The 26031-nt window shown below is 34.4% G+C and overlaps 1 protein-coding gene across 1 annotated transcript in view; it reads right to left on the bottom strand.

Moving 5' to 3' along the window:
• Positions 1-26031, bottom strand: part of MAN2A1 (mannosidase alpha class 2A member 1) — a 124429-nt gene that overhangs the window by 36609 nt on the left and 61789 nt on the right. Inside the window, exons 10-15 of the mRNA XM_064438904.1 lie at positions 24490-24675; positions 22997-23111; positions 20235-20302; positions 2887-3052; positions 742-972; positions 509-631 (exon numbers count right to left, since the gene is read on the bottom strand). Of these exons, the coding sequence (XP_064294974.1) occupies positions 509-631; positions 742-972; positions 2887-3052; positions 20235-20302; positions 22997-23111; positions 24490-24675 (889 nt within the window). The remainder of the gene's footprint in view (positions 1-508; positions 632-741; positions 973-2886; positions 3053-20234; positions 20303-22996; positions 23112-24489; positions 24676-26031) is intronic.

Genomic DNA, 26031 nt, shown 5'->3' with positions numbered 1-26031 from the left:
AATCAGAAAAGTGAAGAAATGCAGAAATGAACCAGTATGCCCTACACATTTTCACTATAGGAAGTGAGAGTGGATTAGTTTTATTGATAGTGAGTAGAAGAGAAGAGAAAACAGTATTTTCAGTTGGAAGGGACCTACAATGATCATCTAGTCCAACTGCCCGACCAGAGCTGAACAAAAGTAAAAGCATGTTATGAAGAATGTTGTCCAAATGCCTCTTTAATACGGACATATCTTGCTGGATTTCTTGCAAGGCTAGCATCTTATTTTTTTGGTGAATCATCAATATTCTCTATATTTTATACACATTCAAATGAATGTTGTGTTTTTACCCAAACCTAGTGTTATTAAGTATGAAGTTCTGCCAATTATTTCAATAACTGATAACATTATTTGTAGCCAGAAAGCTGTATTTCAGTGTGGGGGAAAACTAGCTCTTCCAATCCGTATTTGCAGAATGCTTCAAGCTACTTCAAGATTAGAATCTCTCTGTAAATAGAAGATTTACCTTGGCATCTCCATCTGGTAAGAAGAGATAAGCTCCGCTTTTATCCCGGTTATTTGTAGTTCCATACCAAGCAAACTCCACCTTAATTTGATGATTTCTACCATCCTCTTTGGTATTTATTTTCTAAGGACAGAGAATCATGTTTGAAATCATTGACACATTTAGTTTTCCATGAATAAGAACAGAAGTTCTTAAAAAAGTAAAACAGTGTTTTGGAATATAATGCAACATACCTCCAGTAATCCAGACATTCCAGAAAACCACAGTTTCATGTAAGAATTTTCTAAGATTATATTATCCACAGAATTCTGTATCTCTTTTATCTTGAAAAGTCTGTCTGGCTTCTCCTGACTACTACTCCTTATGTATATATTATAGTCTGCTAAAACTGCTTCTGAACTCTGAACTTCCAAAAGCTGGTAAACTCCAAGCCCCAGAGGTGGTAGATGTGCCACAAAAGAGATCTGTTGGGAGCAAGGAAGGAGCCATTATTAAAAACAGAAATATATAAACTTTTTATATTAATCTTATCCTCAGAGTAACTCCTTTTGATTCAATAATTTTAGGATGGCTGATTTTTTCCATATTCCATAAATGAATATGAAATTACAAATGACATACCAAAATTAACAGCTGAAGCATGTTAAGAACTAGCAAACAAAAATGTCTGCACTGCTAATTTGCTTAGCATCAAGACCACTGTTATATTAATGCAATAATGATGGAGTCTTGTTGAAAAAGAATGTTAGCTGTGATGTGCTGTTATGAGCAAATTTGCTGTGCACTGAAGATACATGTGTAGCTTATCAAGTGTGCAGAGACCCTGCTTATCACTTAAATTACATTTTAAATCCACAAATTTAAATAAGAAAAAAAAAAGGCAACTGTCTCATTTTTAGACTCTGGTTATTTAGGAGCTATAAGTAACCTGCACAGAAGAGTAACATACAAGGTAAATCTCCAAAGCAATTTGCTTAGAATTTGAGGTACAGGTAATATTTTTTCTTCTTCTTCTTCAGGCAATTAACTGTTAATTACTGTACTGGTTTTGGCTGGGATAGAATTAAGTTTCTTCAAAGTAGCTCATATAGTGCTATATTTTTATATCAAGAAAGTTGATAACACAGGGATGTTTTAGCTATCACTGAGCACTGCTTATGCAGCATCAGGGGCTTATCTGCTTCTCACCCCATCCCGTCAGCAAGTGGCTGGGGGTGCACACGAAGCTGAGAGGGGACACAGCTGGGACAGCTGACCCCAACTGACCTAAGGGATATTCCATACCATATGATGTCATGCTCAGCATGTAATGGTGGGGGAAGAAGGAGGAAGGGGAGGGAGATATTTGGTATCATGGTGTTTTGTCTTCCCAATAACCATTAAGCATGAAGCCCTGCTTTCCTGGAGATGGCTGAACACCTGCCTGCCAATGGGAAGGAGTGAATTAATTCCTTATTTCACTTTGCTCATATGTACAGCTTTTGCTTTACCTATTAAACTGTCTTTATCTCCACCCAGGAGTTTTCTCACTTTTACCCTTCTAACTCCCTCCCCCACCCCACTGGGGGCAGTGAGTGGCTGTGTGAGGCTGAGCTGCCAGCTGGGGTTAAGCCACAATTATCAATAACTATCCCTTTGAAGGACAACTGAGAGACACTTATTGGATTATCTTCACAGGAATGCTCTCCTGAAACAAGTTCAACTTGGCTCCCAAGTCAAAAGGAATCTAAGAACATCAGCCTGAAAGTAAAAAACTAGAGCTTATACGTTCTTAGTAATACAACAGTACTGTAACAAAATACAGTTTCTGAAGTGTGATCATTGAGGACAATCTTCTATAATGATGCATGATTCAAAAATTCTCAGAAACTTTGTTTAAAACCAAAAACACGAGGGGGACTCAAAGTCATCTGCCTAGCTTCAGTACAAGAGTAACAGAGATTACTATCCTGCCTCTGTATCTGGAAGGCAAAAAAGAAAAATCATCAGAATCTAACAGCTTAAGCCATTGCACCTGCAAAATCTTCCAGCTGGAGTATTAAGCACATACAGACTGTGTGACTGTCTGTATGGACTATCACTTGAAGGACAAAGCAGCTTTAGATAGTCGGGGGAAGACACCAATTCTGTATTTTCTGTTCATACAGTTGAAACTGACCCTTTAAATGTAATACACCATACCACAAAAGTTTAAAAACTTATCAGTTTAAGAAACATTAATCCTAAATAAATTTTTTTTCCTTAAAATGACTGAATTAATGGCATTAGCTGCAGAAGAGAGAACTGCCAATATTTGAAGTATGCTTTCCATTTTCATCTGTGAAGCTACAATATCTGTCAAAAAAATACTTTAATGCTTCTTACTTAAAGTAGCATACCTGATATGCTTCATGTGATACTGTAGTTGCTCCTTCCCAAACAGCACTAATCTGGACAGTAACAGGTTTTCCCAAAGGAGATAGTAATTTAACTCTAGGTGAATTCACATTGACGGAGACTACTGAAAATCGCTCTTGTTCCGTAGGATTATATATTAAAAGGTACCTGCAAAAACATATTTGCCAAATTACCTTTTGGCAAACAAGCTTCATCCTTCAGGTTTTATATTATTGCACATACATGGTACATACAGAGCATTAAACAATGTTAGAACAACAGGTACATACCACAACAAAAAAAATGCAAAACATAACCAGGAAACAACAGATATTTAACATCAATTCTTGGCAGATCTTCTTTTCTTAATACTACTATTTTTCCAAGGAATTTTGAAAATACCTTACAATAAAAACACATCAATTTACCATCTTTACTAAAGAATTGTTAGTAAGAGTTGCAAGCACAACTGGGATATTTAAGGGTATTGTAAATGTATTTTTCAGGATGAACTATTAAAATTCTTATTCACAGTTGCTTTCCCTTTAACATAATTTAGAACAATGAAGTAACAAACAAAACCTGCTGCACATATATATGTCTGATATGTATCTTTAAAACAACTAGTTTCTCTTTGCTGAAGTTAAATATTATTTAAATTAGAATTCACCAAAATTCCCTATGGCTACTGTCTGCACGTACATTGAAATCTTTCTATTAGGTACATACAGAAAAACTAATTTTTATGTAACCTTATGCCTGTTCTTCCATTTGAGCACAGATTATGTTACTAACCAAAAAAATCAGCCCTGAAACTGAACTTTTTTAGCCTCTCTCTCTCTCTCTATATATAAACTGTTTTATTACAGGTTTGTATGTTGTTCATCATAGAAAAATAAAATTATACTAGAACATTTGTGCCTCATACATGTGTTGGACTATCACTGTACTGCTTGGCTTTTCATTGCCAAGCTCAAAGTAAGCAGTATTTACAACTGTTCCCTAAAGTCTCCCTTTGTTCATTTCATCCTTTAAAAAATTGTCTTTAATGAAAAACATTAAACGTTCTTGCCAAAATTTCTAATATCTTCTTAGATATGCAGCAGAACCGCTATTCTGTCTTCAACCTCCTTGACCCGACCCACTGTAAACAGTTTACTTCATGAAATCTTATCTTTCAACAGTTTCCATGATATCTACTTCTTCCTTATCAAATCACTCCTCCAACATTTCTTCTATTTAGATTCTCCTCATTCTCTGCTCCGTTTTCTATGCAGTTTCCTCAGGGTTTTGTCTATGGTTTTCTTTTCCTTTCATACCTTAACCTTCAAATTCAATTACTACCTTCACAGATCAAGCCAATTCATCTAGAGTTGTCTCCTTCTGCCCAAACTAGAAATCTCACCTGTAGCTTGAACCTGTTTCCATAATCTCACATTCTGACTTTAATTCTTCCAGGTGTAAAATCAGAGAGACTAATTAATCATTACTAAACTATGAATGCAATAGAGACAAGGAAAATTCTTCCTTCTCCATACTGCTCAAAAATCCCACCTACTCACTGTCCACCCTGCCCTTTGATTTTTTTGCAATGCTACTCTAATTTTAACAAATGCATATTCACTCTACAGATACTCAGAATCCTTATGAACCCTAAACAGGCTACCATTTTTCCCTTATCTTTCCACTGCCATCCTCTTTTTTTCCTGCATCAAAATTAGGCTGTTCATCTTCAATCCCATAGCCCTTCACTGCTGACCTATTACCTCACAATCAGTAGGAAAGGTCAAATCCAACTTCTCATTAGTTGAATAAAGTAAAATCAGAGGCTATATTAGCTTTTTCTATCAAGAACCTTTAGACTACCTGCATACAGAATGACCTTCCCATAAAAATTATTTTCCTTTCAACTCTTTTGATGAATATTCCCATGCTGAATTATTGTTAAATCATGACCTCTGTGCATAACAACTACTTTCCTTGGTTATTAGTGCCTCTAACCGTGGTCAGTTGCCTTCTAACACAACTTAAAGCACTTTAGGATGCTCTTTTTTGTCCTGTTTCATGCTGAAGACTCCTAAATTCCTATAAAACACAATAGTTAACCGTACTCTTGGTCAGCTTTCGGAGTCTTTAAGAACTTGTGCAAGACTTTGTGAGATCCTACCCTAGACTGGGTAGGTAATTTTACACTTCTGCTTAACTGAAGATGTGTTCTTTTAGATAAAATTTTAATTTAAATGTTAATATAATTTCTTTATAACAGCTGTCGAAACAAAACCAAACTGAACCAACACTGCCCTCTATCTTGAACCCCTAAAAAGTAGGAAGACAACAAAATAAAATTAAATATTTTTAAAGAATTTCTCATGCACTGTGAAAAAAGAGCATAAGAACCGTGTCAGAAGCAATACAGATCTAAGAAATGATCCAACACCAAAGCTCAGAAGAAATATTCTTATCCATCAACAGAACATTACAAAAATCTTTTTATTTTTTCTATACAGTGAAATTCCTCAGTTCTTATGCCTCCAAGTATAATACAAGCTTATGCATACAATTAATTTCTAGTAATGTTATACCTCATTAAATTTACATTATCTGCCAAAGAAAGAACACATTAATGTGAAAATATTTCCAGAAACTTTGTTCATCTTCCCATTGATATAAACATATTACACAACTTCAATTAGTCACATGACAAATTTACCCATGACAAAAGACCTTAGGAGCTACCATATTACCATTATATTTCACAACATTTTTTTTTTTTTTAAATATTTGGATAAAACAAAGCTCTTGTACCAAAGTACAAATGTTTTTTACCTTCTTGAATCAATGTATCGTAAGTGCATTATATATATGTATGGTAATAAGGCAGTCAGATGAAGCTAGTAATGACAGAGCAGACTTTCAGCAGTTGAAATGCAGGAATTTTGCCTAGATGCTAATATTTTGTTTTCAAATTTTATTTCAGCAGAACTGAAGTATTTATACTTAGCAAAATATAATTCTTGTGCATATACAAAAGCACTGACTAATGTAATTACATCACATTACTCTGAAGGATCATTCAACTCCCACCCTTAAACAACATCCCACCATAACTATTTTAAATTCTTTATGAAACAAAAGAGCTACACTTCACTTAAGCTGTATCATTAAAAAAAATGTCATCCACAATGCAGAGTACAACTGCTTAATGTACTGTGGTTACATTACACAGAGAAGCAACTTGACAATATTCGAAGGTTTTCTATTCCAGATTTTAAGGCAAAATATGAGTATTACTGTCTTTCAGAAGCAGCAAGCAATTATTGTCCTTTCATTATTCAGATCACTGGTCTTTGGCAACAGCACCAAGAAAACTACAAAAAGCTCACATCTTTTATCCAAATAAAAGGGTAGGCATTTTAATGCCTACTGTTAAAATTCAGATGAAAAATTTCACCCAAAATATTTTACTTTAGAAACACCATTATGGCCAAGTGTCAGCCATCATTTCTCTCATTTATTCAAGAAATCAAAGAATTCTGAAACTACAGTAATAAAACTGCATTGAAATAAAAGGTAATCATATAACTTTCTACAGATAAAACCACGGCCAATTTATTCACACAGAGACCACGTATTACATCTGTGCACTGGGAGCAGGAGTAAACTGCTCTCAGCCCTCAAAAAATGGGAAACAGGTGCAGATTTGAGCTCTTAATCCTAAATTGGATGCATTCTGATGTGCAAATATTGGCAATTTCGGAAAAGCAAATCCTGCCACCTGCTTTTCAGACACTTTTGGAAAGATATGCCTTGAGTTTTTTTACCCCATACTCTTCTGGGTCTCTGAAACCCAGAATAATTATCTTTGATTCATATAAGCATAATAATTTTTCCTATATAACCTATCATACACTGTTAATAAACCCTTCTATTAAACATACACATTCAAGAATCAAAGAATATATTGAATAGTCTTTCCTGCAGTAAAGATTTAACTTGCTGTGAAACTTTTTCAGCTGGAGCTGAAAAAAGCCACCCCCCACTATTATTTCAAATGCTTTATTAAATTATCAAGAAAACATGTGAACTGGTGTAGCTATATTCACAGCAAAAATGTAAATAAAGGTGATTCAGATCTCTAATCTTTGTCTTCTAGAAGAATGCTACTGTAAATTTTGTTTCTTAAACTGAAAAGTTATGGTATTTCAGACCACTGTTCTGTTTGTTTCACAAATATGCATAAACATATGGGCATACGTATATATTGCTACAGATATACATTTGTTGGTAACACCTGCAACACAATTACTATTCTTGTTCATTCAATACTGCCTTCACAAGTAATGCATTCAAACAACATGAGAAACCAGAACTCATTACTGGTGAATGTAATCATCAGTGACAATGGATTATTCAGAACACCACCTCTTCAAGACACTTGGACTCACAACAGCTTAAAACAGCTTTCATTGCTTGGTGGAGGACCATTATTCAAGTCTGCTTTGAGAACCAACTCCTTGAGGCTCTCTACAATGTTACTAGAATCTCTCTGACAAACCTTTGCAGACAGATTAAAGCATTTCCCATTACAGCTCATCAGAACCAGTTCTCTGGGCATATATGCACAATTTCATTGCAAAGTTACATGAACAGCACCTTCAAAGCTGACTAGTTTCTCCCCCTCTTCTATTAGAGGTTAAGCTAAAAAATAGCTTAGTGGTGAAAAAAGCAGACCTGCTACATCTACATCTACTTTACATCTAAAATTGAGAAAAGATACAAGCCATGAAGCCAAATGGTCTTCCACTGACTAACAAAAAATAACAAACGGAAGCATGTAAATTATCCTGAAATATCAAAGGGATGGCAGGGAGTGAAAGGGAGGGAAAAATCATGAATACACACTAAAATGCTCTAAGCCCTATAGAAAAGTAATTGAAGTAACTTTACATATGTTAAAAATCACCAGAAGGACTGGTTGATTAGAAACAAGAATTCAACTAGAAAGGTATTCTGAGAGCTCGGCAGTTGATAGACATTGCTGGACTAAAATTTTAGAATTCTAAACAAAGTCATCTCAGTGGGATGGTAAAACAAAAACTCTCCAGACCAGGAGAGAATTGAAACTGTTCTATGTCTGAAAATACGCATGAAAAAATTACTTTGAAAAATGTGACAGGAGTCAGTAGATAGTAACATTGTTTAATTAGTAAACACTCATATGTATGTGGTGTAAATGAACTAGGGATTAGTAGTTAAATTGCATGAAGCATCACTTGGCATGGTAGCTCCCAAAAATACCAAAAAAGACTATCTGTATTATGTGACTTATGCTGTACGTTGTAAGTTTGTTTTTTTTTTTAAAAAGAAAAGCCATATAAATGCCACATATACAACTTGAAGTGCCCTTCAATGAACTTAATGTTGGGGTTTTTTTTAAGAAAAAGGATTCAGGATATCTTCTGAAATCATCTGCTCATGCCGCTCCTCTGGTTTTTGAAATATCAGGCATTTTCTGGTATATCTCAAGCCACATTCTTAATATTCTTTTAGGAACAAGACTAATCAAATGCCAACTGTGCAGGCTCATGATCATGACACTCTCCTTGATGGAAGATTAATGCTTTTTTCTACAACTCTTATCAGTTACGAAATTGAGCTTTAGAACTATATCTTTCACAGCATTTCAAGACACCTTTCAGTCCTATTCAAAATCTATTTAGTAAGAAAGTTAAGTAAAACAGAAAGTTTTGGACAAAGTAATTAAAGATCTCATGCATGAAAATCATGTGACCAATCCAGTTTCTGAAGGTATTCAACTCTGATTCATGCTTGTTTTATAGCAAATTTGACTCTGCAGGTATTTATGATTGTCATTTTTCTCTCTGCCACATGAATATTTCTGAAATGTAAAGAGTTATCCTCATTTCATCCAAATTATACTTTTTCTAATATATATTATTCAAAACACTGAATGCTCAAGCCTCTGTGTATCTTGAACTATTATCAGTGACATTTGGGTCACAAATTTCTTTTAATAGTGGCAAATCCTACCAAAAAATAAGGGAATAAACAATGTGGAAATCAATTTGTCAGTAAATTTTGAGTTAAAAAGTCCGTAAGCCCCTGCGGAATTAATGTATTTCTGAAGAGATATGCATGGATACTTGTCCAATAATCCAAAAATAAATTTATTCCTAGTTCATATTCAGAAAGGAAGCAAAACCAGTAATACGCATAAAATGGAATAATTCTGCATCAGAGCACTTTTTTCCCCCCCAGAGGGAAAATACACTTCCATGTCAACCATATCAAATAATTTACAGAAGTCTGTTGTTACAGATTTAGGATATTTCTTTTATAACTGGATACATACACACGCTACATATATGGGGCAGGGGTCACGGAGAGGTAGAGGGAAAATCCAGAGTTTTCCAGTATTAGCAAGTATCTTGACCTTTGCATTCCTATGGAGAACTGATCTGTTGCTACTAATTTAAGTAGTTATTACTCTGCTTAACACTTCTCATCAGAAACCTACTTATCAATGGTAAAAAAGAAAAAAAAATATGTATGACTCTGCAAACATTTAATGTGTAAAACTGTTAAAATAACCAGCAGTCAGACAGCTCTTTCATCAAAAGACATACAGAAACACTCTTCCTTTTATAGCAGATCTGCCAAGTGCCAAAATAACATTTGTCAGAGGAAAAAACCTATTTATCCTGAACAGGAAATTCCTTTTGCCTGTGTGACAAACTGAGCCAAAATTGCTGTGCTTGTGCATTAAGGACAGCAGTTATAACAAGACCTGTTCTCTCATTAGAGCAACTAGTTCTCATACAAGCATCAGGTAACATTTCAGGTCACTGGAAAGTCTTCCATGCCTTAAATCAGTCCATTCTTGTTTGTTCCAGTTGTCAAAAGACAGTATGTACAAACCAGACTAGCCTATAACCTTAAGCCATGACGGGTACTGCAAAATATGCTGGTTTGTTATGATCAAAGACTAAATTCAAGAGACAAAAGGCAAATCTAGACATTAATCAAAAAGAGTGGACTGGAAGGTGGCTGTGGTTTGTCCTCTTAACCAGAATGAGCATTCAGTAGGACAACCTTTGACAAATGCTACGATTACTAGTCTTGAAAACATCCAAACTGTTCACACTGTTTTGCAGCTCAAGCACCGATTTTGCTAATATAAAAATTACTTTAATTACTTTACATTTTCCACTGCAAGTATAATACAACTGATTCTATTTGTAAGAAACCTTTATGTATTTACAGAATTATGGTGCTCATTATCAGCCTTTTCAAACTAAACATATAATACTCTTTCAACAGCTCTTTGGTTGCTTTCTTCAACTTAGATAGGAAAACTCTTATTTTCCTGTTAAGCTTTCTCAAAGTCTCATCTCTTGAAGTATGTTTTCTAAAACTAGATACTATATTTTTGATGAAACCTTCATCATTCTGAGTGTAGCACACTATCTCAGCTGTATTTTACAGAGAACATTTCCATTTAAACCATACAAAGGCAAAATTGCCTCTGACATCATCCAAGTAAATCTCTCAATCTGATCTTCAGTAATGCCTAGACTTTTTCTGCTTCAATAATGTCTATTTGCTTAGACCCCATACTAGTTTTCCATGTGGTGTGTAATAGCTCCACTTGCTTGCTTCATTTCACTGACTACAAAATATTGGCTCCAGTTTACTAAGATGGTTTTAAATTCTAAAGCGATATAAAGTGTTTGTTTCAAATTTTATAATCTATTTACATTCCACTCTATTAGCATGATTGATACAAACAGAAAACAATTTGTGATTTTATGATCTGAACTAAAGAAATTCTTGCTTGTTTTTGTCCTCACTTTGCACAAAAAAATCCACCATGCTCAGATGGACACCCATGGATAAAAGTTGATAATATGTGATATCCAATATGTACCAATGAACATTAAAGTAATAGCTAGGCAATCAGCAAGTTTGTGTATTAACTCAGTGAAGGTAGCACTGGCAAAAAATGCATTTACAATAAACCGACTAGAAATGAAATGAAAGTGTGGAATTAAATCATGGTGCCAGGTCTGCTTTTTTGCTTTCCGGTTTTAACTAAAGGGGATCAGGTCTACTTCAATATTTCTGTTTGGGTTAGTGTGCTGCTTTGTTGTTTTTTTTTTAATTTAATCTGTACATTATGAGAATGAACTTTCAGAAAAAGCTATACCAAGTTAAGCTCTGAGCACCAAATGAAACTACAGTGAAAGTGTGCTTTGAACTGCATCAACACACCTAATTATATTACAACACTTAGTTTCAGTAATTGCTACAGCTTTAATGTTCACCTCCTACGAGACAGAATAGATGCTGAAACCATTAGCGTTCATAACTGTACAGTCCTACACATTTAATTAAATAGAAAAGTCCTTTGTAAGGAAAACCTTATGATTAAAAAGTTGCAGTCTTACATATACTGTCAGATGTGAACATGAAATTTAGGGCACTGGGAATATCGGTAGTTTAATAAAAATTCAAGGTAAGCAAACAGTCCCTCCTCTGTAGTGGACAAAAAGCAAGTTCTCCCCAAAAGGAGGTTCCAGTATCTTCCCAAGGGGCTTTTCATTGACTGGATAAAGTCTAAGGAGATTTTTCAGCTTACTTAACTGGATAAGATAAGATAAATAATCCTAATATGGTTCTCCGCATCACAACCAGCTAAACTTCTTGTAAATTAAAGAATCCGAACTAGGACTAGCAGTACTGTCACAGATGTAACCAAAAAAAAAAATCAATTTACATCTAAGCAGCAACTCCTATAATACAAATAAACTGTTTATTATAAAGTAGAATATTAATCTTGAATATATTTACTCATATATTATCACATATAAACAAATATAAAGATTTTTGCCTCTTCCTAAATAAGACAACTTTTCCAGTTTATGAAAAAAATTGTGCAGAAGAATTAGTAGGAATTTAATTTCAATTTGAAACTACAAGCGCACAACATGTGTTGCTTTCATAAGGTATAAAAACAAGAGTGGAAACAGAATCTATTATCCACAGATCAATTTTCCATTTTAAAATTACAGGTGACATCAAGAAATTTAAAAAAAGAGATATCAATAAATAAGTAATTTCACAGGAATTCAGCAGAATTTTAACTAACACAAAATAGAATTATGCTACAACAACAGCATTTGAAGAGGAAATTAAATGCTCAGTTTAGAAAGCGTTATAATGTTAAAATTACACATTCCTTCTAACAGCAGTAATGGCCGACAGTTCTGATTAACATACAAATAATTAAAAACAATGATACCGTGCTTAAAAAAAGTTCCATTATCTTAGCTTGACATTTCAGAATTCTGAATCACTCCAGGAATGCCCTTCCTAATGACAAAGTCAAACTTAAGATTTGTTAATAAAGGTGAGAGAATTCACACAAATTCCTGTCAATTCACTTTTTATAATTCTGCAGATATATCTTGATAATATCTACTGTTCACGCAAAAGGCAGAGAATTAGGCAGATAATAGGCACATATTCCATCCCTCTACTCTCAGAGGGAACAGGATGTTTGCATACTTTTCTCAAGAACAAACCATGGAACACCCTCAAGAAAACAGCATTCACGATAAACACAGACAACAGCACAGTAAGAACTATAAATTTTGAGGACACAAAAAACCAACATCAACCTAGGACAAGACTTTTAAAATGTTATGTACCTACTACATATGCCAGATACACATACTTCCTATGATTTGGATGGATTCTAGTGGCACACATATCCTAACCTGGAGCACATAACTACTCTCCAATTAAGGATAAAAGGATTAAGTCCAAAGGCACTATTTTAAATTTTTCTTTTACCACAAAGTTGTGAGGTGTTCTGAAGTCCAAGATGGGCTTGAAGCCCCCTGACTTTTTCAGGATCAGGAAGTACCTTCACTAAAATCCTTTCCTTGTTCCTCTTGTAGTGCAGGCTTTATAAATCTGCATTTAGAAGGGAAAAAAAATCTGGTTCAGAAGAGCAGAAAGACTTTAAGTATGCCATATCACTTCAGTCTGTGCCTTGAGAGCCTTGGACTAACTACAGTATTGCCTCAAAGCAACTCCAGTAAAAAGGCTGAAGGGGCACGTGCCTGGAAAAAAAAAAGAAATAATACACAAATATACTAATATACTGAAGATGTGTATCCTCTACTTCCAAAACTGCTTCACAAGTACATGCATACAATGCAGATCTTCAGTTGTATTCAATTCTTTACTAGCATATTCCTTCACAATGATCACTTTCTCTTTTTTGAAAAACACCCAGGTTTTTTTCCTTTCCCCAAGGTATCTTTAGTTAATCTATTCTTTCTGCATTTCATATGACACTTCCATTATAAACAGTGTTTTCAGAGGAACCCAGAAATTTCTTGTAACTCCTAACTGTGGGATTTTTCATTTTAATGTTATAATTTTTATCACAACTGAAGCAAACACCTTCACAGTCTGATTGTCCTGGCACTGCAAAGCCCAACAAAACCTGTTGAAAGTCTGTGCACTGAACCAATAAATCCTAAATTTGTGCAGTTTTGAGAAAGTGCAAAGATTCTACAAATACTACAAACTGAATCAACCTATTTACTGGTTTAATTTTGCAACTGCAATTTCAAAGACAGTCAGTAAACAAAAATATTTAAAACAGACCATTATTAGTTTATCAACAATAAGACAGACCAAAAACCGAAAAAAGTTTGATTTATACGAATTTTTATGTACTGAAAAAGTAATGATTAGAAGTTTGAAATTTAACAAGTTATTGAAAAACTTGAATTCAGAAGCATGGCAGTCAAAACTGAGTTTTGAAAAATAAAGATCAATTCCACAGAAAGCTTTAGAGTGCAATTAATTACAAATCAAAGCTTTTTTTTCCTTAATAATGAAAATTTATAACTCAAAAGTGAACTACAGTTTTAAAGAGCTACCCTTTACATCAAAACAGACATTCATCCCTTAGCTTATTTGTTGTTTGTTTTCAGAGTTCCCATATAAACTTTTAGTAAAATGTCGACTGCCAGTGCAGGAAGTCAGTTCTGCAATAAGCCCGCATGTAGCGTAATTAACACAAGAAATAGAAAACTTGCACAGTAAAATGGAAATCTCTGGAACACTACTGTCTTCTTAGAGGAAGAATGGGAAATAAGACACCAAGGTGCTGTTAATTATTCCACACCCCACACTTTCTCTCCGATTAGACATTTTCAGTGCAGAATTTGCCAGGTTTGGTCATAAAAGTAGTTGCACAGCTAACAAAGCAGAACGAATGTATCTTGCTTTTGTCCTTTCTGAAGTCACCAATTTTGCCAGAATTATTTTTAACTGATGTTTCAGGATTCAGATGCCTGAGATACCTTATGACAGCCAAGCATTTAATTGCCTTTGCAAGAGCAATTCCATCATGAAAATCAAGAGAGAGAATACTTTTTAAATACCTATTCAATTTAGTCAGAATGACCTTGAGTTTACTACACACAGAACATATTCATGGCAGTTACAGGTCACCTGAAATCTAGTAAATTGATCAGGCAGCTGAACGCTGCCATTAACACTTTTAATTTTCAAAAAAATCATTAGGCTGTATTCAGCCTAAGCAGCCAGGGTACTGGAAACTAAGAGTGCAGCTCTTCACGTATTATTTCAAATGGATTTCTAATCTTCGAACCACTTGTATTCTCGCACAGTAATGCAAGTGCTTAATTAAGTGTTGTTTCTTAACACAAGGGAAGAGTCTTAAGGCTTGATTGAATAACCATTCATCCTGTCTACCTCCCTTTAAAATTACTAATACAGAGATTTCATTTCAACAAAAACATAACAAGGTCGTGCATATTCCTATCACTATTTCATTCGATAAAAAACTAAACTCTTGGTTTGGCTTTGGTTTTTGGTTTGGTCCTCTCCCTCTACCCTCCCAGGCAACAAGTGTGCTTGTTAACAATGTATGGACTGCCACAAATATTTTTGGCTTAATTTTAAATGTTACTCTATTTTCTTGTTTTCTTTAAGCACTTTTTCCCCCGGTGACAACTGAAAATACCCTTGTTTCAACTGTCTTTTTTTTTTTAAACTAAGTATACATCTAGAAATATATAAGCCTCAGAACTCATGCAAGCATAAAAGGTATTTAAAATGCATATTATTAAAATGTCAAATGCTGTCAGACCATCCTTTCCTTATTGGACAGCTGTTTAGAATGATTGTACCAACATGTGCAACAGGTCAAAAAAACCCAACAAACACCCACCAAAGTTAAAGTTGCCAAATGAGAATATTAAAACGTTACCCCAATATAGTCACCTTTAAGCTTAGAAAGATACAGCTCCTTTTATTTGAAGCTTTAACCAATTGCTTCACATCATCAGGACAGCTTTCCCCTTTTGGCATATCAGACCAACAAAGTTTCCTCTCAGGCAAGTTATCCTTGCTGTCATCTTTCAACCAAATACAGTAACACACACACTACTCTGCCAAGAATTTTTGACCTTTATACATTACTCTTTATCACATATTAAACTTACTAACATAGCTTTAATTTCTACATTACAGTGCTGTGTTGAGAAAGCAGTAGGTACACCGCCTGGCAAGTGAATTTTTGAAAAGGTAACCAACTTACAAAATCTTAAAAAGGTAAATCAGAATTTTCTTTCTCAAAAAAGATCACAAATTTTCGACCTAACAGGATAAACCCAACTTATGCCAAAACTTTTGTTAATTACAACCTTATGCCAAAACATGCTCATAGATACCAAAGTAAGGATAATAGCTCAGATTATTTTTTATTCTCTATTTGGAAAAATAAATCTTTATTTTATAAGGTGGATGTCACTAAGCCTCTTGGTACTGTGACAGATCTTTGAAGAAATCATTGATTACAGTGCATCTGACTCAGAATTAATCCCCTAGGCAACCTGAATATTTCAACTAGTGGAAAACGTGTCTGCTAAGTTATTAGACTAGCCTGATAAGAAGGATATCATACCATTTTAGCTGACAAAGTAATTTGTGGGCAATTCATAAGTGTTGTTGGATTAGCATGAAAAGTGATCCTAAATCAATGATTTCTAAAAATCTTTCAATATCATAGTATCTTCATCTCAGATGGGATGCCTTACACCATCCTTGCAGTGTGCAATGGAGCTCACTACTGAAACTCCGCAGGCAGCTACATGAAGGTTCAGAATTGGGGGGGGGGGGAGGGGGGGAGGGAGAGAACCAAAAAGAGGGGGAAAAACTAAAAAGCATGGTTGATACTGTTAAGTCTTATTTACTCCTAGGTTCACCATGTTGTACCAAACAATACTACTACAAAATCCAAGTTGGTACAGACAGCCAATTCAGTTAGTTGGTCATGTATCACATTCCCCTGCAATGCGGTCTCCAGGAAACACTGTACATGGAAATAGCTAGGAAATCTTGCCACTCACATTGTTGACATACACTTCATCAACAGCTGACAGCTTAAATTGAATGGCAAGAGGTTCAAACAGCCTCCCTCCCCACCAAGTCCAGTGAGTGCAAGTCTTTTGCCATTTGGGAAGTATAACCTCTGGCAGACTAATAGAATCATTGCTTCTTGGGAACGCAGGACAGGACTCTCACAAGAGTATGATGCAGTATCAATTTATCAGCAGACTCAGGGACTTTATCTCCAAGACACACTGTAATAATTGTTGATTTCAGAACAAGACAAAAGTAGTTCCAGTAGTTTGTTTTTCAGCTGGAAGTAACAATTTCTTTAAAAAAACATGCAATTTCATTTATCAGTTAAAAGGGGTTTAATGTAATTAAATACGCCACAAATTCAGTATTCAAAAGCCTGATCAAAAGACCACTTAGGTGTTCTAAGGTGGCAGAGTCAGAGTAAGTTTTAAAGTACATACCTATTTCATTGAAATTAACACCTTACTTTTTTATAAAACTACAGATTCATAAAAAGATGGCAACAGCACTACAGAGAAGGGATGCATAGGTGGGGGGTGGGGAAACAATGCCAAATATATTAAAAGTGGTACCTACTTAGAAACAGTTGAAAGATACTTCTCAACTACACAACAATCTGGAGCTACGTTGTACTAGAACAATGAATATTGAAAGATACATTTTTCCCTCTTTTCTTTTTTTCCATGTAGTCAAGTTGTACTATCTCTCTTGTACAGTCTGTCAGATCGGCTTTCACTACTGAGCACAACTTTCACAACCAGTGAAGACAACACTTCACTAAAAAACATCAAAAAGGAAGGCTGGATGAAAGGCAAAAGCATACTACCAACTACTTCATTGTTGAAAAGGTTAGATTTTAAATTGACAGTATCAACTCAGTAAAATAAGAAAAAATAGGAAAATGATAAAGTAATTAGATTAAAAAAGCCATTATCTTACTAGCTTCCCATGAGTAGCGTTCCTCCAAATTTTTAGGTGAAATGAACCAAAGTTTTATAAGAATTTACAATACAGCTATTTTTAAAAATCTTGACATGGAAATGCAAAACTACAAAAAGCTGAACATTCAGCCAATTAAAGAAAAGTAACACTCTGCCAGTTACATTGACTTAATTTCTATCCCATATAATGGTATATCAGAATATATTAGCAGAAAGAAATCCAGAGTTTTCATGCTACAAACATGAACAATAAAAATTATTTTGACTAGAGGATTACCAAATAACAAAGTTTTGATGAGAATCAGTATTTTCAATCTGCTGATGCCTCAAAATTTTAAATGAAAAATTAGTTTGTCTTAGATGCTTCAAACTCTAAAGTTTAAGCATTCATCCTTAATGATAAATTTATCAAGTTGAATTTAAGATGCTACAGAAATTAACATTTCACATCTTTACTGGTTACCTAGAAAACTCAGATGCACAGACATAATATTCACACAGATTTAAGCAAAACTTACTGCCTCAGCTTACATACCACTTTTCACAATGGTAGTTATGTTAGTGGAGATACAGACTACAATCAGAGACAAAGTTAGAAGCCTAGAAAGACTAAGTTCATTTTTATAAGAGAAAATAATTGAATATATAGATATAAAAATGAAAATTTTAACAACAAAGTAAACATGAAGTAGTGTGCCCTTAAGCATTGCTTTGGAATTGTTTTCAAACAGGAAGTCATGACAAAAAACTGGTTTTTGGGCAGCAATATCAATATTCCCTTGTAATCTTTGTCCTCCCCTTTCTCCTCATATTTTTTCCCCTCTTCATTCGACATCCCATAATTTTGATTACACAGTCTTCGGAACACAAACCGCATCTTGTATCACTGTATGGTACCTTCAATGCCAGACATGTTAAAATTATAAATTATCTACCAATGTTATCTTCTTAGTAAGCTAAGACAAGTTTAGAGAACAGCAGCTTAAGGCTGCTAGGATATTAATTTTAAAATAAAAAAGCTTGACCTGTATATCTACTTATGTGCAACTAAGAGGAAAAAAAACCCAAATGCCTGAAATGCATAAACACCAAAAAGGGAAAAACTTACTTAGCATACTAAGCAGAGAGATAAGTGGAACAGTGGATGCAAACAGAAGACACATCACGGGATGGAAGGGGCATGGGGGAAATTTCAGCAGCTAACCTCAGCAAGGAAAGCAAATCCATTAAAGCTATCCTCAAATGGTAAGGAAAGTCTACATTATAACTTGTCTTCAGCCAAGAATTTATATACAACATATGCAGTCCCCTCCCAGTGAAGATACCTGAGGAGTTATTTTGAAAATGTTACAACACCTTGAATATTGTGCTCAGTTTTGGGCCCCTCACTACAAGACAGACATCAAGATGGTAGTGAGGGGTCTGGAGAGTAGGTCTTATGAGCAGAGGTTGAGGGAACTGGGGGTGTTTAGCCTGGAGAAGAAGAGGCTGCGGGGAGACCTTATTGCTCTCTACAACTACCTGAAAGGAGGTGGTGAGGTGGGTGTTGGTCTCTTCTCCCAAGTTACTAGCAATAGAACAAGAGGAAATGGCTTCAATCTGCATCAGGGGAGGTTTAGACTGGATATTAGGAAAGATTTCTTCACTGAAAGGGTGGTCAGGAATTGGAACAGGCTTCCCAGAGAGGTGGTAGAGTCGCCATCCCTGGAGGTATTTAAAAGATGTGTAGATGTGGCACTTCAGGGCATGGTTTAGGAGGCATGGTGGTGTTGGGTTGACAGTTGGACTTGATCGTGGAGGTCTTTTCCAACCATAATGAGTCTATGATTCTAATTAAATTGCTAGGGAACTGAGTTTTTGACAAGTTTAAGATAAGCTATTAGCACCTATCTAGCACTCCATTTATTTTGTAGAGAATAAAACTCCTATTTAAAAAATGTATGTATGTAAGTATGACTTCTTTAGAGACAAGCTTATATTAAAGCTAAATATACACACACATTATATACATTTAACTTGAGAGGACTAAAGACAGCTTCCCTCAAAAGCTCACAAGGGCCAATCTTTGCTCATTTTTTTCAAAGAATCCAGTTAGAACTTTTTAACAGTAGCAGCTGGTCTGCTGAATAGTCTGACGCTTTCATGAATTAGGCAAGTAAGTTTTATTGGCTTGCCACTTGCTAGAACTAGAGAAATTAAACACTAACATCATCAAAAATAGCATTTTTTAAATCAATCTTACATCTTCTGCTCTGTATAAACCTTGTATTACTTGATTTACACACACAGCAGCTCTCATATCATATCTTATACACTTTATTTGGATTAGTCAACTTTTAATGAACATTTAAGTAACTTCAGGTTGGATGCTGAATGTTCATGGGGATAGCAGGTTGTCAGTCTCAGCTGCATACTCTAGAACTACACATACATAGAGAAGTAAGCCTTCTTAATACAGTAAGTTGGAGTTAAGAGAAAACAGTGTCCTAGTTTATCTTCTACTTGAATTTTAAAGATAATTCAGCATTTATACGTTGCAATTTTTAGGCCTTACAATGACTCAGGTTTTGCTCACAGCGTTAACTGAGCCAGCTGTAATTATTTTAATTAGAATTTTCTACTGCTGCTCTCAAGCATAATTTATTAAGGATTACGATGCTGTAAAAGCATATAGTAAACTACTTGCCACAGCTAAACTAGTAGTGTGTGAGAATCTTTTATAGTTTTGAAGCGCTATGTCCTCTTTCAACTAGACATAATAGTATTAGCATAATATGCCAGACTACCTTCTACCTTTTTTTTGTTTGTATTTTGAGTGAAAGTTAAAAAAAAATGGCATAGAAACCTCCTAGGTAATGAAAGCACAGACATTACTAAAAGAATCTTAGACACTAAGTAATACATAAATTATTTACCTTGGTTGTGATGTCAGCTTTATAACCGTCTTGCGTGGCAAGGAATCTTGGGAAGACTGAACATCATCCTACAAGAGAACATCTTTGAATTTGCTTTTGAATACACTTAAACTTATAATATATGAACTTTGCCTATTATATTAACTTTGTGAAGTATAAAACCATGCTAGCCACACCAGAAACAGAAGCCTATTTTAACACATTACAAAAAACAATGAACACTAAAGTTTATAAACTTAGTACTTCAGATTGGCAAAAGAAAAAGGCTCATTTTAACCCATGAGTTGAGAAAATTGCTTTCATTAAATGAATTTTATTAGATACCATTATCAAATTTTCACCCCCATGTTTTCATTTTTGCATACATCATAATCACAGACTTTCTTCAGATTTTGCAAATACTTAGCTTTTTATTAACTTTCTCTTACCATAAACGTACTCTGAAATCCTAGACTCCTGTATATTCATTATGAGAATTTAGAGTTTAATCTTCTGTCAAATCTCATTTTTACCTTATATAATACATAAAATTTTCAAAAAAGATAATTTGGGGTGTGTGTATGATTTTTATGTGATAGAAACTACTTGTAAACTTGTTTCACAATGTTGATGAATTCTTATTTTTCACTAGTTTCTCTCTTTTCTTAAATAAAATATGATCCAGTGCTCACTCCCCTTTTTTTTCCTACACTCAGAGAACTAAGACTAATACACTGGAATGGTGCAATGGTTGCAGAGCTTTACTTTTATAGGTCGGGCCTGGATCATTCAGGGATCTCTAAGTTTCTTCTGTTTTTCAGGGTATTGTCTTCCAACTGGTCTGGCTTTTGTTTGTTTACTAATGTAGAGTCTGTAAAACTTACACATGATGTACAAAGTATTGATTTATCAGCTGAGAAAACCATGATGCTTTTGTGTGCAATTAATAATTAAGAAAAGCAGAAACACAGTGCATACAACGTCATTCTGGAATCCTTCCATCATGTCTCATTTCCAGCTTCCTTTTTTTCTGGCTTCAAGCAGGGTGATTTTCCCCTGGTTGTGCCTACCTGCTAGAATCCTGCTACAGTCTCTTGTTCTGTTCCATTGGCCATGTGTTTTTAACTTCTTCATCCCTCAAAGACAACAGCCCTTTTCAATCTTAAAGTCTGCATCATTTGTTTCTCTCAGCTCTCTCGAATTCATTCTGAATGCCCATCTCTGAGCAATTCCTGATGTCAGCTTCCATCAGCCAGCAAGATACCACAATTTTGAAACAAGTGCCTTTGAACTTTCTACTTGCTCAAGGTTTGCAAAAGGGTTTTTTGTAAATATCCCATTAGCATTCTAAAAATCCCACATTAAAAACCTTTTGATGTAGTAACCAGAGTACTGTGGGAATATTAGGTTTATGATATGCTGCAGTTACTTTATAACATACAGATAAATAATAATCTACTTCTGTAATCACCCTTTTTCTGTTTTATATAGATATAATTCATTGAAATATTTTTTTCCTTTTTTTTGTTTTCATTTCTGCTTTCATAGTGGTAATAGTGGGTTTGACTTGGTGTGCTCCTAGGCAATGTACAGTTTAAACAGCAATTAGTACTTCTATAATCCAGTGATATTAATCCAGACTCATAAAAGTACAGGAAGATTGGAAGTTTAGTAAAATGTAACCTCACAACATCCTCCAATACAATTCAAAGCAGAAGTGAAAACTTCATTCCATGAACAACTTCAAAATACTTTTACTTTATGAATATGTACATTCATTTTGTTAGCCTTTCCAACCACGAGAAAAATTACATGTTTGTGGCACACATCCACACAGCACACACCCACAGGCACATATATGCAGCATGGACATATGTATTAGTATCAAAGTCATAAAATGTATAGAGAACTATTTTAACTTTTGTTTTTTTAAAAAATATGTGACTGGAAGAGTAATTCAAGGTGTGACACATCTGGCATATCTAAGCCAGCAGAATGTGTGTCATGTTAGTTATGTTATAAGTGTGAGGTAATAATATAAAGACTGTCTGCTATGTTTATGCATAAAGAAACTAAAGCACCTTGTTTCCTCCTTATTCCAGGTCTATGGATTTAGGTTGACTTCCTAAGACCACCTTGCTACCACAGCAGAGAGCTTTTGTCCAGAAAGTGAAGAAACTAAGAATTTTGAAAGGAAACAATATTAGCAAGTGTGTTTTTTCAAGGTCCTCTTCACTGTAAAGTGGATCTCAAAATGATATGTGGGGATCTGTTGCTGAATTCATCATCAGTAGATTCCTGTTTCGAATTGTGGCTAAGGAAAAAAGCACAAGGTCTTGTCTAGAACTGGTCTTGCAAATTCAGCTTAGACTTAGGTTCAGGATGGATATTTTCCTCTTCTTACATTTGTTAAGTAATAAGCAAAGACAAATTACAGGACTGCATGCCATTATATGTTCATTTATCATATGCGTGTCACTGAAGTCACCAACAAATTTATACCCACAAGAAAATTAGAACACCTTGTTTCACTATGTGGTTCACAAAGTGGAACAAAATAAGCCCATTTACTTCAGATGTGTGGGGTTTTTTCAGCATTAACTGCTGAAGTTTTCACTTTTATTTTCCAGTATCTTCAATTAATACGAACAGAGATAAGCAGCAGATTTCTGAGCAGATATTAGCAATGAATTTCATTCTGACTTCTCCTATGCCACTAACACTGTATTGAAAAGACATAGTTCACATTTTATTTTTGGAGAAAATCAAGACAAACAGCTCACCATCTTCAGGAACGGAGTTGATATGTCATAATTATAAGCACCTTTATCCTTTAGGATAAGAATATGAGCAGAGTCAATTATCACTTTCTTCAAATTCATTATTGAATGGAAAAGCCTGTTAAAAATTTTAAAGTCTTAGTTTTCAGTTGGTTTTAGTCAATATGATAACATCAAAATTTAAAAATATTAAAGAGCTCAAAAGACTAAGTTACAGAAAAATAAATCTAATTTTTAATACCAATATAGGATGAAATTAAGAACAGCTAGTTGTAATGGGTGACCAGAATGCAAAATGCAGAAATACCCTGAATTTCATTATATTCCCACTTTGCATACTGAAAATTAGGTACATCTCCACCCCCTGCTGTGCTACAAAACATATACCCTCAAAGTACTTTTTCAAAATATTAATCTTAGGAAAGTTTGTGTTTCATATGTTTGTTTTCCAGTAACTCTAGTGGAGACAAGCCTGAAATGCTAGTCACAAAGTCAAGATTGCCTTTAAGCGGGATTAGAAAAAAACAAACACAAAAATTTTAGTTATTACCATTATTTCCATTGCTTCAGCTGACACAGGGTTTTTGAATTTTGAAATACAGACCTGTGTAATTTTATTTGTGAAGTGAAAAAAGCCTTGATTTTACTCTCTCATAACCAACTGCGTTGCCTATGTTTATACCTTGATTATACCTATGTTCAGTAGATAAAAAATTAACAAATTCATGAGTTTAAAAATACTTGTAATGAATGCAGTAGTTTAAACCGAGAAATAGTATTTTAGAGGCATTTAAAACAATAACTTATTTAATGGACATGCTCTACCATCAACCATCTATGATCATCTACCTCAAATTTGCTAGTGCTTAACATTCCAATACGTAAAAATTTTCTGAACATATGCATAATTAAAGCACACATATACCTACACAGACATACATATATATATTTTATATAGTCCTCTTCCACAAAGTATTTGTCAATACTGAGAAAGCAACTATCCACCAGATATAATAGCCATAAACAACAGTCGACAAATTAAGTAGAAGACTGGCAACATGAAAAAAGTTTCCCACATTGAAGAATGGTAGGTTACAGAACGTGTGGGATTTTCCAAGGAATATATGCTTAAATTAGTATGTCTCTTCATCATTACTTAGCACAGGCACATATAAAATGTTCTCCTATACAAGTTACTGCAGAAAAAAAAATAGCTCTGTTATTACAGAACTCTTGGTATTGTGTCTACCTAGCTTCTCTTGAAACCTCAGAAATTTTGTTTGACCATCAAACTCTTATTTCAGAGGATTAAAAATTATTTCATAAATGAAGAGCACGGTTAAGCAAATCCACTTCTCTTGTAGAGCACCATTACACTTTCAGTACTGAGTATGTAGCTAGTTACAGCAAATTTGCATCTCTGAAATAAATACTTCTGTTTCAAAAACGCAAAAAGGGCAATTAAGATTTAAGTCTATAAATATATAATAAATTACCTAGTGCCATAATCCACAACTACCCAATCTTTAGATGTTCCTGTAATAGCATCATGATGCTGAAAGAGTCCAAGGTTCCTCCTAGCTTCTGTCAGCAATTTATAGTTATCCACTGAAGGAAATACACTCATCTTCTCAGATTTACTGGACTGTACCAAAGCCAAGGAGTAGAGGATTTCAGCTGCCCTGGAATTGCAAAGAAGAATCAAATACTTATACAGGTTTAAAAAGCAAAAAGCAACACACATTTTACCTGAAGAATAAACTGATGCTTTTACACCTTTGCTCACACCTAGTTCTACAAGTTCTTTAAAACCTTAATCTTGTACTTTTTAGCCCGTTTCAAGCCTTCAAACAGTGAAACTACTTTAACATCTTGTAAGCTTTCTGTAAGGCTTCAGTGATGGAAAATAGAGCTTTAAAATAAATTATGTCAGTACAAATAACATACCATTTTCACAAATGTGTGAGGTATACACAACTGATCTTAAAATGATACAGTAAGTATAGACTGCCTTACAGGACACATACAATCCCCATTTCAAAAAGCAACTTATTAAACAAATAAAATTACCCCCCAAAAAATATATATTCTATACACTCTGTATAATATCTATTCTGCCATTTGTACTTTAAGCAAACTAAATTCTTCTAAAGACTTGGGCAGTCTTTATATATTCACCTGAAGGGTGAGAACACTGGATTCAAAAACCCTTAGAGTGAACAGAATGCAGAGCCCTTCTCTCCTATTTCTTATGCAAAAGCCTAGCACTGAAATATTACCATTAGGTTCTCACTTGCTTTATATGAATGTACATTTATTTTACAAAACAAAAGGCAAAACCTAACCCACAAACCTATAATTGCCAGTCATTCTGAATATCTGACTAACAACGATGCCTGTAGAAATTCTGGGAAATCATCTGTTAACTTCTTTCCTATCTCCTTTTCCTAAAATGTTACAGTTCTCTTTCTGTAGGCCTAAAAAGTGCCAGATTCCTTTCCAAACTTTATTTAAGCTTAATGAAGGTTTCACAAGTGTTTGAAGAAACCAGGAAGATACAGGTTAATGTCATTAAAGCAAAGAAAGTAAAACAATATATGTTATTGAAACAGATGTAAAACTACTAAGAATGCAAATAAAAAAATCTAAAACAAAGAAAAAAGGAAAACACATTAACTTTTACATTTACCCAAGCTGTCTGTGAGTCCATGTATTCAAATTTAAAGTAGGTACAACAACAAATTTTTAAAATTATTCTCAACTTGGATTTTCAGACTGTGCATTGTTATTAACTATTAACATGAAAAATACCTTTGAATTAAGTTTTGTCTCTTTGTCTTTATGCATCATATACGTGACAATTATGTAAAAATGGCAAGCAGCATGTGTCAAACGAAAGGTACACTGTACATAGCTCAATTAATTTTCATATTGTCAATATTTGAGGAACAGGATGAGATTTTGCTCTTACAGGTAAGTCCCCTGAAGCTCCACACAAAATTAAGACGTTAAAAGTTGTAGTTCCTCTTTTTTATTAC

This window comes from Phalacrocorax carbo, chromosome Z (assembly GCF_963921805.1).
Source record: "Phalacrocorax carbo chromosome Z, bPhaCar2.1, whole genome shotgun sequence".
Taxonomy (NCBI): Eukaryota; Metazoa; Chordata; class Aves; order Suliformes; family Phalacrocoracidae; genus Phalacrocorax; species Phalacrocorax carbo.
Note: the sequence above shows the minus strand (reverse complement) of the source record. Positions and strands in the feature narration are given on the sequence as shown.